The sequence below is a fragment of the Eutrigla gurnardus genome (assembly GCF_963514095.1).
Source record: "Eutrigla gurnardus genome assembly, chromosome: 2".
Taxonomy (NCBI): Eukaryota; Metazoa; Chordata; class Actinopteri; order Perciformes; family Triglidae; genus Eutrigla; species Eutrigla gurnardus.
This window is the reverse complement of record NC_139916.1, coordinates 20,066,590-20,085,323: the sequence shown is the minus strand read 5'-3', so window position 1 is coordinate 20,085,323 and position 18,734 is coordinate 20,066,590. Positions and strand designations below refer to the sequence as shown.

At 45.0% G+C, this 18,734-nt stretch overlaps 1 protein-coding gene across 2 annotated transcripts in view; it reads left to right on the top strand.

The window, feature by feature from the left end:
- celsr2 (cadherin, EGF LAG seven-pass G-type receptor 2) overlaps positions 1–18,734 on the top strand; it is a 55,541-nt gene that overhangs the window by 32,500 nt on the left and 4,307 nt on the right. For both annotated transcript variants that reach the window (XM_084024180.1, XM_084024179.1), the window contains exons 4-28: positions 1,511–1,626; positions 1,721–1,809; positions 7,341–7,498; positions 7,856–8,019; positions 8,286–8,411; positions 9,973–10,139; positions 10,775–10,954; positions 11,039–11,152; positions 11,522–11,678; positions 11,975–12,116; positions 12,221–12,341; positions 12,601–12,784; positions 12,908–13,009; positions 13,157–13,251; positions 13,387–13,596; positions 13,776–13,959; positions 14,655–14,973; positions 15,322–15,489; positions 15,584–15,707; positions 15,798–15,998; positions 16,103–16,277; positions 17,060–17,172; positions 17,382–17,464; positions 18,113–18,239; positions 18,335–18,445. In XM_084024180.1, the coding sequence (XP_083880306.1) occupies positions 1,511–1,626; positions 1,721–1,809; positions 7,341–7,498; positions 7,856–8,019; positions 8,286–8,411; positions 9,973–10,139; positions 10,775–10,954; positions 11,039–11,152; positions 11,522–11,678; positions 11,975–12,116; positions 12,221–12,341; positions 12,601–12,784; positions 12,908–13,009; positions 13,157–13,251; positions 13,387–13,596; positions 13,776–13,959; positions 14,655–14,973; positions 15,322–15,489; positions 15,584–15,707; positions 15,798–15,998; positions 16,103–16,277; positions 17,060–17,172; positions 17,382–17,464; positions 18,113–18,239; positions 18,335–18,445 (3,730 nt within the window). The remainder of the gene's footprint in view (positions 1–1,510; positions 1,627–1,720; positions 1,810–7,340; positions 7,499–7,855; positions 8,020–8,285; positions 8,412–9,972; positions 10,140–10,774; positions 10,955–11,038; positions 11,153–11,521; positions 11,679–11,974; positions 12,117–12,220; positions 12,342–12,600; positions 12,785–12,907; positions 13,010–13,156; positions 13,252–13,386; positions 13,597–13,775; positions 13,960–14,654; positions 14,974–15,321; positions 15,490–15,583; positions 15,708–15,797; positions 15,999–16,102; positions 16,278–17,059; positions 17,173–17,381; positions 17,465–18,112; positions 18,240–18,334; positions 18,446–18,734) is intronic.

Here is an 18,734-nt window from a genome sequence, read left to right as displayed (position 1 = left end):
AGTATTTCAGAGTCTGAGATCGATCCTGACCTGAGATTTAAAGTAATAATGAACAAATGAAGCTGCATGTTAGTGAAGTAAATGTCCGGAAGTAAGCCACACTTGCCTCTCTGCTGGCAGATGTGCACAGGAGACTCACTGTTGGGTCCCCTGTGGGATGGTTAATGAATACATCCGGTATTTTTCTTTGTTTCACACCTCCCAGTGACCCATTTTCACAGGATCAGATTTACGACCACAGCTGACAGGTAAAGCGTGATATTTTCAAACCATATGCTCCATATGACACGTGCTTTGATCCCAGAGTGAAAGTGAGGCCCCGTCGACTATCTGGTCCCAGAGTTTGAAACCACGTGTGCCACAAATATATATAATGTGCATTAATATGTGTGGATCACGCAACACGGCGGCCCCGGGGGCGATCCGGTTTCCCCACGGAGATGCAAACAGAAATCTGAAACTGATGGCTGTGGTTCCAACACTGGCAGCCGTCTGCGTTCTCCTGAGAAAACTATATTTTCAATCTATCGTTGTCGTGACTCCGAACTGTCTTTTTGTGTGCTCCTTCTTTACTCGCGGTAATGCGTTCCCCCCACGTGCTGCTTTGACATTGCCCTAGTTTCCGTCTCGGCGTTGCAGTGTGTCAACGTGGCTCTGTGATGTCTATTCACGGCGTGCTGATTCCATACTCCTTCGTTGTGTCTGTGCTGCAAATATGACTTTCCCCCTCTCCGACTCGGCCTTGTGTTCATGATTAAACCTCATTATCTGTTCACTGATCTTTGTCGAACCCCCGCGTTATTAAATCGCCATGATAGCAAGTTACTGTGCTGCTTTGGCACTCCTGTATGAAAGGGAAGCAACGTGAACGTGAGGGATGGTATTGATGTTTTTAAATAGGTCAGAAGAGACCACTGGCCTCCTTCTTTTCTCTGCTAACGTGGAGCACGGCCCACATTTTCTTGCAGCACACATCGGCACTTATGTCATTTGGTAGCTTTATGTTTCAAGGTTGGTCGTACAGTTTTCATCATTTCAACAAAAACCATTAAAGAAAACAAGCAGTGTTTCTCCTCTCAGTACAGAGCCTCAATGCCATTTGTTTCTGAAGACGTTATTTTTTTAAAAACAGGTTTAAAATATTTTTTAAAGCCACAGTTATTAGCTGGACACTATAAAAAAATGTAGCAACCTCAGATTAAATCACTTTTGCTTGAATGATTATGATGTTGGAGTTCAAATAAATTGCAGTGTCCTGGTTCATCAACAACAATTGAGGCATAGAGGAATAAGTTATATCTGACTACACTGAATATCTATTGTTACTGTGATAAATTAAGTGTTCATTTTGGTCTTTTTATGGAATTCGTTGACGATAAAAGATATGTAGACTGTCACCAGCCTTAACCTTTAATGTGGTGGATAAGGCTAAAAGAAAAAGCTTGATGATATTGTGCAGTGACAAATGTAGTTAAATGAAAATGTCTGTTTTGTTTGTTTTGTTTTTCAGATTTGCTACCAAAGAGCCCAACGGTTTGTTACTCTACAACGGACGCTTCAATGAGAAACATGACTTTCTCGCCATGGAAATCATCAACGAGCAGATACAGCTCACCTTCTCTGCAGGTAGGGCAGATTTACCGTAAACATTTTATTCTCAGTTTCGTAGCGTTTTGCCCGGCATGTGTTGCAGTCACTCACCTGTTTGGTTGTTTCCCAGGTGAGAGCAAAACTACAGTTTCCCCGTACATCCACGGGGGAGTCAGCGACGGCCAGTGGCACGTAGTGGAGGTCCACTACTACAACAAGGTATGACCCGCAATAAAAGAACGGAAGAGTTAATGACGTGATAAAAATGACACATTGTGGTTTTAGAGGGGCTTATGTGCTGATTATGTTCCCTTGAACAGAGCCAGGCTAGCCGTTTCTCCCTAATTCCAGTCTTTATGCTATGCTAAGCTAATCAGACTGCCGGTTGCAGCTTAATATTTACCACACATTCATACGAATGGTATCATGCTTCTCAAAAGTCTATTCATTTAAATAAGAAAGGTTGTGGTGAAAACTCACTCCATTACAATTCTTTTTTAATTGTTGCACAACAGCTGACATGCCTCTGGTTAGGTAAAGGTAGTGCTTCTTATTGTCATTACACATTGTACAATGAAAATCACATGGAGGGTTAGTCTGACATCTGCATCTGTCTGCTGCTGCAGCCCTCGTCAGAATACCAGACATAGTTACCGAAAAACGTTCAGAGAGGAATCAGGTCACAGGTTTGATCCCCTACAGACGACAGACAAAATGAGTTTTATTGCACTAAAGGCTGCAGTGATTAAGGAGCTGCTTTCTCAATGAAAAGCTTTTCCGTTGGGACATCCATACAGTACGAACTGCAGCGGGTGTGAGTAAGTTGTGTACTGTCAGACTAAAGAGTCTCCAACGATGATCTGCAAGAGATCCAACAAACCAGAGAGTGAGAAGACAATGTTTTCCCAGTCGTGGTCAAATTGGACTAAATAATGTTTCGACAAATACTTTTCTCTGTAAGAACTTCACAACAACTGGGCCTGTGGAGGAATGTATGTATGTAGCTGTTGTCTCGGCTCCCTCACCACCCAACACACAGGACGTCACATTTTTGTCCATTGAGGAAGTCACTTTGCATCATAAAGATGTTGCCAGGCAACACCCCCGCTGCTCACATTTTCTATTGAGCGTCTATGATAACACGGCCGTGTCAGATTTAAGCCAGAGCAAGTTATGAAGGGGGGAAATCTTGTCAACTTTTGGATGAGAACTAGTTGTTTCTTGGCCAAGAAGACATTATAGTCTCATTAATCACTTTGGTACACAACCCTTAAAGCAGCAGAGTCCCTCTTTGTTTTGCTGTTTAACTGACCTGCTAGTTTTACATCTGTAAGCGTGCTGTAGGTTTGCAGAGGACACGGTTAATGTGACATGTAGATCTTTGCATCGACCTATCCGTTTGATTGACACAGCTTCCTATTTGCATCAGGAGAGGTGCTGAGGCATGAGACTGTGTTACAGCTGATTTTGGGGAATATAAATGAGCATATATAGGTGTTCCATCAGGAATGTCTTGATAATCAAATATTCAAAAGTGCAGAGGTGAATTATATGTGTGGGGATTTTCCTTTGTTTTCTATGAGAAAACAGGGTCTTGACCGGTCTTGAAGTAAAATCCCATGTTTTTCTTTGTCTGAGAGACAAGACCAAGTGAAAGTGCTGTCAATTTCGAGATGAGAACGAGACCTTCAGAAGGAGGTCTTGAGAAGAAGATTCGTGGCCGATCTTGAGTACTGTCACACTGCATTTAGCAGTACATGACCACACATACTGGTAGTGGATAATTTCTTAATGGTGAGCAACAGGAGTTCATGCTAAACATCCCAGGAGTGTCCGGCGTCCAACCCCCAGCCCTAGCTGAACTAATCCTCCTGGTCCTCTTCTCATGTTCCACATCCTGCGAGTCGCTGAGGTAGAAACCGAGCTCCTCCCTCTGGAGGTATTCCATAGTGGCCCACTGTGACCCGTCCCTGTCCGCAGGGGGTGGGGCAGGGTGAGGCGAGGGGGTGGGGGGGGGATTTTAGATTGAAATGTGGCTTTCAGGATGGCGGGGGACTGTGGAGAATGGCAATGACCGCTGCCTTTGTGTGTGGCTCTGCTTCCTTTGGGACTATGGGCAGTGAATGATGCGGCCCCGGGGAAGGTGCCCCTCTCTCTCTGTTCTCCAGCAGGGACGGAGAGACGGAGCAGGAGAGGAGCGAAAGGAGGGTAAAGAAAAGCCAAGAGAAGTATTGACTCGGCTTTGAGCGGGGGACGCTGCGCTTCAGGGCCGACCCCTCTTGTTGCTATGGTTTTTTCCCCCCATATTTGTGTTGCTTGCTGTCATGTTCCTCCAGCGCAACCCCTGTCACCCTCTGTGACAGGGAACTCATATTCCCATAATCCCCTGTCGTGGCCGAGGGAGAGCGGGGTTTAATGGTGGACTTGAGCAAATATGTGCACGCCAATCAGCGCTGACAGGACGGGGTTTTGTGCAGCAGAGAACACGTCCTGATAGACAGTCATTATTGGAGAGTCAACAGCCGTGACTGATGACAGCGGAGGTCAGTGAAAGGAGCGCCCAGTCTGGAGCGCTGCCTGTTTCGGAGCTTTCTCAGCGAAGGGAGAACCGTGAAAAAAGAGCATGTCGGATGATTTCACCTTTGGCAATTCACACGACGTGTTTGCTTGTTTCATCATCAACAAATTTGTAACAAACTGGCCTCAAGGAGCGTCAACTGAAAAGCAAAAAGGCACCTTTAGTGTCTGTTTCCATCCACTTAACATTTGGGTGTTGAACAGTGATCAACTGTTTCACAGTGGAGAAAATAATCAGACTTCCTGTGGGAACGCTGCTTGACAGCAGGGCCTGTTGTAGGAGAAGACGTGTTAAATGTGTCTAACGTCTTTGTCCAGCTGCCAGTTGAATGTCTCGGAAAATACTTATGTTCTTATGTGACTCAACAGCTTTCAAGTGGGTTCGTCAATCTTATGGTTTACAGAACTGTGATTGAGAGCGATTACACTTGGATTCATGGGTCAGTCACACAAACTGCAGACTGAGCAGCGAGCTAAAAAAAAAAAAAAAGATGCTCTTAATGTGACCATGAGCATTTGAATAGACCTCGACCTGTATGTTTTTTTCAGTCTGAACTCTGGGAGGAGTCTGCTGTTCCAAGTTCAATCTGCATTTTCATAACTGTTTTTACTGAGCCACAAATCATGATCAGGTGAATTTGATTCTATGTTTAAGTTTTTAAGTATTTTATGTGTATATCTAAAAAAAAAACAGGCATTCATGGTCCCCAGAGGACGAATCCATTTGACTTTTGTGATACCCTTCACCTTTCATCTCTTAAACCAGCAGCTCAAAGCTTTCTCTTATCCTGTGAAATATCTCTATGTCCGTGTGATGCACACTTTGAAACGATGACGTTCCAGACTGACATCGCTGATCTCTGACTTCCTTTTAGTGGCAACGTGAGGTTGACGCTTCGATTTGTGTCAAAAGTATCGACTGCTGTTTGATGTATTGTCATGATGTGTTGTGCGTACACTCACGTCCCCCTCACAACAAATTGTCATAACTTTGTTAAACATTTAAGTTTCCTACTTTGGTTTTTGTGGCAACGCTAATGACCATCAGCCTCAGCTGGACTTTGTGTTTGCTGTTAATTGCTAAATGTCGGAATGCTAACACGCAAACTAAGAAGGTGAACATTAATAATAATAATAATTCATAAGGGTTAACGTTTTTTTGGGTACTCAAAGACACTTTAACATTACAGGCTGGACAAAGAAATACAGAATACAAAAGTCAAACAAAACAAAATAAAATACTCATTCTGAGCATGTTAGCGTGCTGACTTTAGCATTTAGCTCAAAGCACCGCTGTACTTCCATAGAGCCTCACAGAGCTGTGCTTTGTGTTATGCTTTCATAGTGTTTTGATATCATATTTGTTCCACAGATTACATGTTTTTTTGTCCTCCTATTCTCCATATTCCAGTGCAGACACAACCACAACATTATGAACATTTCTGTTTCACCAAGAATGAGTGAGTCATATGAGATTATGTGATAGCAGCCAGTCAGATGGTTTAGGGTTATTATTGCTTTCATCTCATTGACATCACTAACACTCATCACACTGTGATCACAAGACACAAAACGAGTGCAGGAATGTACCCGACTGCAGTCGCTCAGTTACAGAGTCATATTATTACAGGCTCACTGAGATTTAATCTCATCTACTCGGCGAGAAAATCATGTGAGGGAAATTTAATTGCAGCAGCGCACTGGGCAAAGAATTGTATTTGTACTGCCTGATGAATCTGTTCTTGATAAATTTCCTCTATTAATTAATTATCTATTAAAGCTGTTTCACCTGCCAATAGAATCTACGGTGTATTTCTAGCTGGGTGTTGTTTTCAACCAGCTATTCAATCAAGGGATCAGACGAGCTATAACGGATATCATTCCTGAAGCTCCTGCAGACTGTGGCAGGGATCTATTTCAGTTTAATCTTGTGAACTAAACGGCCGTGCAATAAAAACACACACTTCATGTGTGTTTTCAAGGCGGCAGCGATGAGCCAACTCTTCATATCATCTTTGCAAATGAGACAAGCTAATTCCTGCTAAATCCTGTCTGACCAGCTGACGGCTCGGTCGGCCGTCCTCGCCTGCAGGCCGCCCAGCAGTCGCTGCTCTCTTTTCAGCTGGCGACACCAGCTTGAACCTACACTTAGGGTTAACATGAGCTCTACATGACCTCAGAGAAATTGGCCGTTTTGAAAGGAGGTCGCGACCTTTTATTGACAGGATCATCATTCTCTCCCAACGCAGACCCCTCCTCCTTTTGTTGCTCCCCCCATTGATTTCTCAGACAATGAAGAAGATCCTTTGTCGACAGGGATGATGTCCTGCAGAGAGCATGCTCATCTCCTGTGTGTGTGTGTGTGTGTGTGTGTGTGTGTGTGTGTGTGTGTGTGTGTGTGTGTGTGTGTGTGTGTGTGTGCGTGCCTGCATGCGTGCGTGAGAGTGTGAGAGTGTGTGTGTGTGTGTGCATGTGCGTGCGTGTGTTCTTGCCATCCGCTGCCTTTTAGTTCATGCTGTTATGATGTGAATTATTAAAAATACTCAGCAAGCTCAAGATGAACAGGGGTTGAATGGAGTGTGATGTAAAATGTAAATTTAAATATTTTGTTGTTTCCCGGTTTCAAAGCTCCAGTTTAATCTGGTTTATAAAGCTATGTGCAACTTAGCACTTGTGAGATCTCTCAGGAGGTTCGGTACTGCTTAATGGATTAATCCTGTAATAAATGCTGCAGAATAATCTGATATTTTTTACAATAACCTATTCTGAGTCCTATTTATACATGCTAGTTGACCAAAATACTTCAGCATCTTAAATCTTTTTTTTTCTTTTTCTAGTGTGCCGTATTTATGCTGACAAACCTGTGAATTCTCAAATTAATATAATTCTATAGGAAAAAAATAACTTTTCTTTTACAGCTTCACATACTGATGAAATATTATTCTGTTGAATTCAATCAAAAACCATAGATCGCTTTGTTAAATCCTCAGATGGATAGAAAGAAACGACAGCATTAAAATAGTTCTCACAAAGACATCAATGTGCATGACACAGGCCAGGCAATAAAGTATTATTCATTCTTACTCCTCATTGTTTTGACCGAAGCCTCCCCAGAAACATAAGAAAGGCGCTCCATCATTTATCTATTCATGAGTTTGTCTCCCGCTCCACAGCCGATCTTAAACCAGGCCGGCCTGCCGCAGGGCCCCTCGGACCAGAAGGTTGTTGTCGTTACGGTGGACAACTGCGACACCTCCGTCGCCCTCCGCTTCGGTCACATGATCGGAAACTACACCTGCTCGGCTCAGCGCAGCCAATCGGGATCCAAAAAGTGAGTCCACAGAAATGAAATCAGCAGGGTTATCATTATGATGTGGAAGATACATGGGATTTCATGAACCACCTTTTGTGCTCTTTGCCTCACATCTCCTCTCATTACTTACGGTAATTTAATTGAGTTGCATTTCTTTGCGGTTGACTCATTAAGAGAGGGGTCAACTTGTTTTGAAATTAAGTTCCACATCTTCAGGGTTGCTTTGCCTTTTTCCTCTATTGGTATGCTTTTTCTGTTTTCATTTCCAGGGGGAAAATAACACTGCTAATCTATGTGATTCATTATTAATGTGTTCTCCCCCATTAGTGTTGATGGTGTAAAGGCAGTGCAAACAACTGGGCTCTATGATTTCAGATCACTGGACCTGACCGGCCCCTTACTCCTCGGAGGGGTTCCCAAACTCCCCGAGGACTTCCCTGTTCACAGCCGGCAGTTCGTGGGCTGCATGAGGAACCTGCGTATCGACAACCAGCACATAGACATGGCCAGCTTCATCGCTAACAACGGCACTCTGCCAGGTAGGCTTTGACCCGCTGTGTAGCACCCAAAGAGAAGGTACATCTCTTAAACCTGTGACTGTTTCGCAGCCAAGCAATGTTTTATTGTGGGAGCAGCCAAGTGAGAGAGAAGAGGAAAGCAAATAACAATGACTATAATGAGCACAGCGGGGGAGTGGAGTCAGCGGGAAATGAGCATTGTACCTGCTATGAAGAGTTTATCACCCTGTAATGAGGTGAGGCGGATCAAACGAGCAAGTCAACCTCGTGTTTTCTCGCTCTTCCAGGGTGCTCCGCCAAAAGACACTTCTGTAACAACAGCCCATGTCTGAACGGAGGAACCTGTGTGAACCTGTGGGGCTCCTTCAGCTGTGATTGTCTGCTTGGATATGGAGGACAAAACTGCGAAAGAGGTGAGTCAAGTAGAGATGAGACCTGATGGTGTTTGTCTGGAGTTTTGACTCAAGATTGAATCAGGTCACAGAAAGAGAGTGTAACCAGTAACACTACTGGTTACACTACAGTAGCTTTAATGCCTGATTCAGACAGAATCGCTATCAAATATTCCTGGCGTCTACAAAGCCCTCCCCTGACCCCACTTTGGACAATTAGACCATATTTCCCTGCTTCTGCTGCCTACTTACAGCCTGATTAAACCCTTTTTAGAATGGAAACTATAGGAGGGCAAAATTACCTTGATGGAGTGATAGTTTCTTATGTAGCAAAATGGGACTACAAAGTGCATTTTCTTGCACACGTCTGTTGCAAAGTGACAGTAAATGAACCTTGTAATTGTGAGAATCGAGCTGCTTGAGTTTGAAGTTTCTCTGGTAAAGATGTTGTTGAACCGTTTAGGTCTAATTGCATTTTTTGGCTTTTGGAGACAGAAGACATTGGTTATGTTTCTGTCCCAGTGTTCTCCGGTGTCTGTTCCTTGTTCCACCTGATCCGCTGCAGCTGTTATTTCTGCTGATTTATGGTTTACAGCAATGTGAGAAGACAGTAAGAGGAATCAGACAAACCGACACACTTCGTGTTTTTGACTTTAAGTAGGATGAGAAATGTATTTCAGTGATCATTTTTCATGTTGTGGATCAGATAGTTTGCTTAGTGTTATTACACTCCAGCATTATCATACACATTACAATGAAGCAGGCAGGGTTAATGGATTTTATCTTTAAGCGTAGATATGAAACATTTTGACTGAAATTGCACAGCAGATTCTCTTTTTCTCATTCCGCCACAGTACATCAGGTTCATTCACCAGCACCGATCGATCATTTCAAGTGGGTGCTTTTCTTGGCTTTCTACAGAGACAACATAATGAGAGGGAAAACATTTCACAGCAGGCAGAGTGTCCTTTCCTGTTCCTCTGTTCACATTTGAAAGAGCTGGAAAGCTTCTCAGAGCTGATGCACGAGTTCACTCACACCACAACTCATAACTAACTTTCTGATTCACAGACATTTGAATTGCTATACTTAAAGATTTGGAGTTGTTATTCGGGCTATTAAACATCATCTCCAGGCATGTTTTAAGACATCCACAAATATCCTGTTCTGAATAATAATTTATGTTGGTTATGTTTCTTGGTGTATGTGCATTAGAGGTTTACATATCTGGACCACAACTGGGCTCTAAAGTAGTTGTGATGTCATAAATCCTGTTGGTGCCTCGTCATCCTGCACGGTGAAGCTCAAACACCAAATTCAACCAACAAGAACAAATACACATTTTTGACCGGAGTGGGACTTTAATCATATATAATTCAAAAGTTTTACCTCAGTGTCTTTTTATCTTATTCCCCCTGAATTACCGCTATTTATTGTTTTAGCTGTGTAACTCTGACGTGATCAAAGAACATCGACTTGCTTGTTGACAGTGATGACTGTGAACTCTCTCCTCATCACTGCAATCACCTTACTCTCTCTCCTTTCATTTAATCTGCTTTTCGACATCTTATTTTCCCTCTAGTTATGTCCAGCCCTCAGCGTTTCCGGGGCAACAGTCTGTTGCAGTGGAACAACATGGCGGCTGCAGCCTCCGTCCCCTGGCATGTGGAGCTCATGTTCCGCACACGTCAGGCCAGCGCTACGCTGCTGCACATCTCGGCCGGCCAGCAGCACAACCTCACCCTGCAGGTAACAGTGACACACAGCTGCACACTGACGCACCTCCGGGCTACACTCTGGTCTCCTTCATACATTATTTCTCACTGAGGACAGTTTCACACTGACCGAGATGTTGCAATGCACAGCAACGTCAATTTGCCCCAACAACTATAGTTAAAAGAAAAGAAACATTTTGAAGGAGTTCTAGTTTATTTCCTCTTGTTGGACACGATCAGCACGGAGCAACAACCTAAATCCTGGAGCACTCGTTTTTTGCAGCAGTCCGAAACTGAAGTTTCCAAACAGATCAGACATTTTAGGATGAGGCTCCATCTGTTGGCCATCTAAGTCACAGCATGTCACTGAATAACACACCGTGATTGAACTCTCCCTGTAGCATATCAGTGTTTGGCTGCTTTTTGAGCTTCTCCAGGCTGATGCCTCTTTCATGTGTACGTAACTGTCTGATAATCTATTTCCAGACCTGCACACCTGTGATGTGCAGCAAATCAAGGTTTGAACTTTGATAGTCAGACAGCGAAAGCTCTCTATTTCTGTTCCTCATGCTGATTTCTTTCGGTGGCCTTTTTTTTTCTCCTCTGTTATTGAACATCGGTTCGATCTCCCTCCTGCTGTTTGGTCCCTTTCCCCGGCTCTCTTTGCAGCTGCGTGGAGGGAGCGTGTTGATGGGGCTGCACAGGGGGGAAGACTCCACTCTCTCCCGCGTGGAGGAGGTGCTGGTGAACGATGGAGACTGGCATCATCTACAGCTGGATATTAGCAGTACGGGGGGACCAGCGAGCCACCACAAAGCAGTGCTGTCTCTAGATCAGGGGCTCTACCTGGTGAGTTGTTGGATGCAAATTGTCACCATGAATGAAATAATTGTAGCTTTCCAGCCATGAAGTGTGTGTCATGCTCCTTCTCAGGCCAGCATGGAGGTGGACGGGAAGCTTCGAGACTCCAAGCTGAAGAGCGTGAGCGTTGGCGGTTTATCAACGCATGATGGGAAAGTTCAGCACGGCTTCCGCGGCTGTGTGCAGGTCCGTCCTTTCTGTAGACTCGTATCATCATTTGTGTTCATGTCTAAAAGCAGATATTTAAAGTATTTCACTGAGCAACACATCCAGAAAGCATTGAAATAGTTTTTCTGATTTAACATTTAAATGCATTTGTAGATGTTTATATTAGATTTCAATGAATCAATATTTCAAGGTAAAGCACTCTTTTTTCGTTAAAATAGGGTCATTCCAAATCTGTTGAAACCTGTAAATAACCTAACTGCAGTTTACTCCAGATGTGAGCTACATTTAAATCACTTTTACTTGTACTTTGAAATGAAAATCATACTCACTCAGCATGAGACAGCACTCATAACAAAGGGTTTTATGTGTTTGTTTGTTTGCCTGCAGGGTCTGCGTGTGGGCGGGGCTTTGAGTCTGTCTCAGGCGAGGAAGGTGAACGTGGAGCCGGGCTGCAGTGTGCCGGACCCCTGCAGCTCCAGCCCCTGTCCTGTCAGCAGCTACTGCAGCGACGACTGGGACAGCCACTCCTGCACCTGCCTCGCTGGTCAGTCTGCTTACTGGTCACAAACTGAAAACCACCATCGTAGCATTTTGCACGGCTGGAAGGTTATTTAAATCATTATCATCCTGAAAATATAAATCCAACCTAAAAAAATCAAATTATGCCTGTAATTGCTCAATTAAATTCATAGTATTCAGGCTGCCAGCGGCCCCGGGTTCAAACCTGACCGGCGGCCCTTTCTGCAATGTCGTCCCCATCTCTCTCTAACACATTTTTACTGACATATCCATGTTGTGAGATCACAGCACCTTATTTTTCTTTTCACCTTTGTTTCCCAGGCTATTATGGCACCAACTGCACTGATGTTTGCTCACTAAACCCGTGTGAGCACGAGGCGGCGTGCACCAGGAGGCCGGGCTCCTCTCGTGGTTACACCTGTGACTGTCCCAGCAACTACTTCGGCCATTACTGCGAGAAAAAGTACCGTTTTCCACATTTATGTGAAATCATACGTCGACCACGTTTATTCCTGTGTTGCGTGTTTATTGCTCTGCAGGTAAACTGATAATGTGTCATGTGTACAGGACCGACTTGCCGTGTCCCAGAGGCTGGTGGGGTCACGATACCTGCGGCCCTTGTAACTGTCAGACAGACAAGGGCTTCGACTCTGACTGCAACAAGACGAGTGGAGAGTGTCGCTGCAAGGTGAGCGGCCGCCAACCTGTGTTTTACCAGAAATCAATGTGTTGTAATTAGAGAAAATTACGTTTTGTGTTTTCTTACTATTGACTTTTAAAGAGAGTACGAACATGCCAGCATAACATGAACGTGAAGACCATTTAAGCATGAGGGGTTTTATTGATCAAGCTCTCAGGTAGAAAATGTGGGGATGTGTGAAAATGAAGGAGGCCGCTTTTGAAAAGTAGTTAATCAGCAACTTCCCCCCCTTCAATACCGTTTCCAGGACAACCACTACCGTCCCGAAGGCAGCGAGGACTGCCTGCTGTGCGACTGCTACCCAGTCGGCTCTTTTTCCAGAGCGTGTGACCGAGACAGCGGCCAGTGTCAGTGCAAACCCGGCGTCATCGGACACCAGTGTGACCGCTGTGACAACCCCTTCGCTGAGGTTTCTCCTAACGGCTGTGAAGGTCAGAATGCATCCGATTACTGTCAAATTACACGCTTCATTATGGCTACAAATATATTATACCACTTTCCACTTTGTTATGCTCATCATCTGCCGCCACTCCTTCCTGCTCCATCTCTCTCAGTAATCTATGACAGCTGCCCTCAGGCCATCGAGGCTGGGATCTGGTGGCCCAGGACCAAGTTCGGTCTCCCTGCAGCAGTTCACTGTCCCAAGGGAACTCTCGGTATGATGGTTTTTCCGGCAGCTCATCAAATTACCATATAATAATGGTTATATATGAAACTTGCCTCAAGCCCTCTCTCGGCTGCAGTCTATTCCTCACTTCTCATGTAATGACTCCCTCCCTCCCTCCCTCCCTCCCTCTTCTCAGGCACAGCGATCCGCCACTGTGATGAGCACAAGGGCTGGCTGCCTCCCAATCTCTTCAACTGTACCTCTGTTGCTTTCACCAAGCTGAAAGCCCTGGTGCGTTGCTTCTCTCTGTGTTTAAAAAGAACCACCCAGTTCCCACAATCACATCTTCATTCACCAGAGGTGGAGGCAGGAGATGATTTCAATAAGACCGAGCTACTAAATCACTGTCCTTTCCTTTTCGTCCAGTCTGAAAGGTTTTCACGTAACACCTCGCTCCTGGACTCCGGACACGTTCAGCAGACGGCAGCCATGTTGGCCAACGCCACCTCGCACACACAGAAGTACTACGGCAGCGATGTGAAAGTAGCCTATCGGCTCACACAGAGTCTGCTGCAGCACGAGAGCAACCAGCAGGGCTTCAACCTCACAGCTACACAGGATGTCCACTTCACTGAGGTGAACCACCACATACTGTCTCCGCTGGAAACGTCACAACACGCCGTGAAGCTAAATAAACACAACAGATTGTTTCGCAGTACACACATTTGGTGTATAGACGCCTTTCGTGTCGTATCTGTCATTTCACTCTCCGCTGTAGCTTCCTGTCACGCTGAACTGGGTCTGTTTTCCACCAGAATCTGGTCCGCGTGGGCAGCGCCATCCTGTCTCCAGACACACGGACGCACTGGGAGCTGATCCAGCACTCGGAGGGCGGCACGGCGGCGCTGCTGCGCCACTACGAGGAATACGCAAACACGTTGGCGCAGAACATGAGGAAGACCTACCTCAGCCCCTTCACCATCGTCACTCCACACATAGGTGAGCGTTTTACCCGGGGGCCCAGGATGCAACGTGCTGACAACCATTCATTCGAGGGCCTGAGGGTCTTCCCCAGGATGCTTGGAGCGTCAAAACCCTAATTTCTTACATTATGGTGAATTTTTATCAAAATGTTTAAATATAATGGAATATGATGCAGTAAGCCTTCTGTATTACTTTCAAATATTTACTCTCCTGTTGATCAAATTTTCTCATTTAACATTATCTATGCTGAGTCAGCACACATGTAGGCATAAATTACTCATTCACTTCAATGAGGTCACCTTCATTTGAATTAATCTACAAACTCCTGGACTTAAATAGCTCTTATATATTTCAGAAAGATTTTGACTCAATTTTAAAACTATCGGCGAGTTCAAAACATATTCCACATATTTGTCTTCTCAAAGTTCTTATATTGTGAGGGAAAACATTTTTAATATTACACAAAATATGGTAATAATAGATTTTTTTTTTAAATCGACCTTACATTAGGTGGTAAAAGTAAGTCTGATGATAAAATTGTGAAAATGTGCATTTGAATGACTTAACTGACATTAAAAACGGACACAAATGTACCTCAAGAACAGCGCTATAATGACATTGGAATGATTTTAAGTCAGAATCTGATATTTTTAGGTTTGGGTTTGATTTGGTTAAACAAGGTGACCATTTTCACGTTTTTCCCTCTGCAGTCATCTCTGTGGATCGTCTGAAAAAGATGAATTTTGCCGGAGCCAAACTCCCGCGGTACCAGTCCCTGAGGGGCCCTCGTCCCATGGACCTGGAGACCGCGGTCACGCTGCCCGACTCTGTCTTCCAACCACCTGTGGAAACCAGGGGCCACCGACACCTGGATGTTTTCCCAGAGTCCTCGCTGAGGAACCGCTCCGCCAACAGGAAGAGACGCCACCCCGATGACAGCCAGCAGGACGCCGTCGCCAGCGTGATCATCTTCCACAGCCTGGCCTCGCTGTTACCCGAGAGCTACGATCCTGACAAGAGAAGTCTGCGGTAAGAACAATTAATAAAGCTGTAACATAAAGCTCTGGATGACCTGGATTCCCCTTAGAATCAACCATAAGGTCCAGACTTTTATCTATTAAGTGGCATAGGTTAGACCTTGATTGTCATCTGAAAACTACTAGAAACTCATCAGTGAGTCACACTGTTGCATTGGGTGACATGTTCATTCATTGCTCCGTCCTGCTGCTGTAAATAGCTGACAACATATTCATGAATCCACAGTTAGAAATATTCCCCAACACTCTTGTTTGAGTAACACATATAACTACAGAGTCGGGGTTTTAAAAAAGACATTTCATGCTTTTAATCATGTGATTTGTTTGTCATTGTCTTCAGTGTGCCAAAGCGTCCGGTCATCAACACGCCGGTGGTGAGTATCACGGTCCACGACAACGACGAGCTGCTGCAGCACGCGCTGGACAAACCCATCACGGTGCAGTTCCGCCTGGTCACCACCGAGGAGCGCTCCAAACCCATCTGTGTCTTCTGGAACCACACCATACTGTGAGTTCACGACACACGCAGAGGTCACGGAGAAATGTGGAGTCAACGTTATTCTCACCATCGTCTTCTTCTTCTTCTCCACCTTTTATTTCAGTGCCGGGAATGGTGGCTGGTCGGCGAAGGGCTGCGAAGTGGTGTTCAGAAACAGCACCCACATCAGCTGCCAGTGTTATCACATGACCAGCTTCGCTGTGCTCATGGACGTCTCCAGGAGAGAGGTGAGTGGCATCGAGGCTCCACATTTCTCTAAAAGATGTCATCATTCTGTCCTCTAACTCAAACTCTTACAATCGCCATGTTTGAGTCAGAATGGAGAGATCCTGCCAATCAAAATCCTGACATGGAGTACCGTGGGCGTGACGATGGGCTTCCTCTTCCTCACCACGATCTTCCTCCTCTGTCTGAGAGCCATGCAGTGCAACAAGACGAGTATAATCAACAACGGAGGCGTCGCTCTCTTCCTCTCTGAGCTCATCTTCATCCTGGGCATCAACCAAGCAGACAACCCGGTAATCACTCCTGTTCTGCAGCCGCGTTGCTTCATTTACAACGTGTTCCTCTCTTCATGTCTTAATCATCCCACTCTGCTTTCACCCTCTTCTTCCCTCTGCAGTTTCTGTGCACCATCATCGCCATCCTGCTGCACTTCTTCTACCTCTGCACCTTCTCGTGGCTCTTCCTGGAGGGGCTGCACGTCTACCGCATGATCAGCGAAATGCGAGACATCAACTATGGACCCATGAGATTCTACTACCTGATTGGCTGGGGAGTGCCGGCCTTCATCACCGGTACGAACCCTCATGATATCACAACAAGTTACCTGCTGTACAGGAGAGAGGCATGGAACGTTTACGCTGTGTGTCTTGTAGTATTTATTGTATCCTTTGTGAAACCCAAAGCAGCATAACTGGATTGTCATCACCAGATATATACATCTACATGAAAACATGAAATGTCATTGAAATAGAAAATACTCGATCGAACCGATCTATGGTTATCAAACATGCACGCTGCCTTATAGAGTGACATCCATCACATGTTCTCACTGTTCCGTCGCTGATGAAAATTACCGTCAGAAAATGTGAGACAACTTCTGATAAAATGTTGTTTTGTTAGCCTTGCTGCACGGTGGTGTAGTGGGTAGCACTCTCGCCTCACAGCAAGAGGGTCCTGGGTTCGATTCCCGGGTCGGCCCGGGTTCCTTCTGTGTGTAGTTTGCATGTTCTCCCCGTGTAAGCGTGGGTTCTCTCCGGGTTCTCCGGCTTCCTCCCACAGTCCAAAGACATAGAGGATGGGGATAGGTTCATTGATGACTCTAAATTGTCCGTAGGTGTGAATGTGAGTGTGAATGGTTGTTTGTCTCTACATGTCGGCCCTGCGATAGACTGGTTACCTGCCTTCGCCCAATGACAGCCCCCCCGCGACCCTGAATACAGGATAAGCGGTAGACGATGGATGGATGGATGTTAGCGTTGCCTAATTGTGGCAAAAAGCCCAAATTGGTCTTAAAAAACCTAGAATGCAGCTGCTGTGTGATGCTAGTGCCTGTTCTTCCTGGGTTTGTCTGCAGGTCTGGCGGTGGGACTGGACCCTGAAGGCTACGGGAACCCCGACTTCTGTTGGCTGTCTATGTACGACACTCTCATCTGGAGCTTTGCTGGACCCATCGCCATGGTGGTGTCGGTGAGTCCCCTCAGACCCCCAGATATCATTATTTATGCACGTTGTTCACCTTTCTAAACAACGTGCTGGCTCATGATGATCAGATCAGATGTTATTACAGCAAACATACCTGTAAGTGTATGTGTGTATAAATATATGTTCACTCCACAGTTAAGACAATATTCTGACAGAACGAGAACTTTGCTGTTTATTCTCCTTGATATCCACAGATGAACGTCTTCCTGTACATCCTGTCGTCCAGAGCCTCCTGCTCCCTGAGACACCACGCCATCGAGAAGAAACAGCCTCGTGTGTGAGTGTCCCGACGTTTTTCATCAACACACGATTACATGCTGGTAGTAGTACTTTTATCTCGGCTTCGTCTCGTGGAGAGAAATTCCCAGCCTGAAATTGCCAACATTCGACTGAAACCAGTAAAACTGGACCAACAAGCGTTCAAAGGATGTTAACAATCACATCAGATTAAAGCTCAATTATCCGTCCCCGTCGGCCTCACGGGACGTCGTTACAGAGAAGATAACAGGCTGAAATAAACAAGTGTGAAGGCATTTTTCAAGGAAAAACAGTGAAAAAATGCTGCATATTTTCAGTTTCCAGCTTCTCGTTGTCATAGAAAATAACAAACTGAATAAATATGGGTTTTATACTTTTACTCAGACAACAGGATGATTGAAGATGCTCTTTGGGCTTTTCAAAGTTGCTATTTTATAGACAAAACAATTTGAGTATGAAAATAAAAGCCCCACAGTTGATTGTTTTCATTTGTAGATGATGGAGTCATCCACATACAGTAACACATCTACCGTTTTCTCTTTCATGCTTTTACATCTCACATTCCCCCCCCGATCCTGTTCGTGATCACGGCTCTTCTTGAGACAATGCGCTGCTCTGTTGGCTTCTCCAATCCAGCTCCTCACTAACCTCTCATGTGATTCTGCAGCTCCGGCCTGAAGACTGCAGGTGGCGTTCTCCTCCTGGTTTCAGTCACGTGTTTTCTGGCGCTCCTCTCCGTCAACAGCGACATGATCATCTTTCACTACCTGTTTGCTGGGTTCAACTGTGTGCAGGTGAGTCCTGCATTTCTCCCTGAAACCATGTTTGAATGGTTGACTTCTGTCTTTTCCCCCCTAATCCTCTTCCCTCTCTTGTCACCCAACCACAGGGACCCTTTGTTTTCTTCTTCCGCATTGTCTTCAATAAGGAAGCAAGGAATGCCATGAAATACTGCTGCAGTCGCAAGCGTCCGGATCATATGATCAAATCCAAGGCCTCTGTGAGTATCTCGCCACAAAGCAATCTTTAATATTAGTGTTTTTATTACGGCATCTTTTCCCAAAAACATGAAACTATCATAAAAGTGTGTCAAGATATAATTTCCACCTTAAAAATCAGGCTGGCAGTATTCTATATTTTACATATTGTCGATAAGTCACCCAAACACACAAAAATGAATTGGTCCCACAAACAAATTCAGATATACTAGTGTGCAACTTAATTAAGTTGGTTATTTTAATCTGGAGCCAAATTCAAGATGAAAATGTCAATGTTTTAATCAGCAGCTC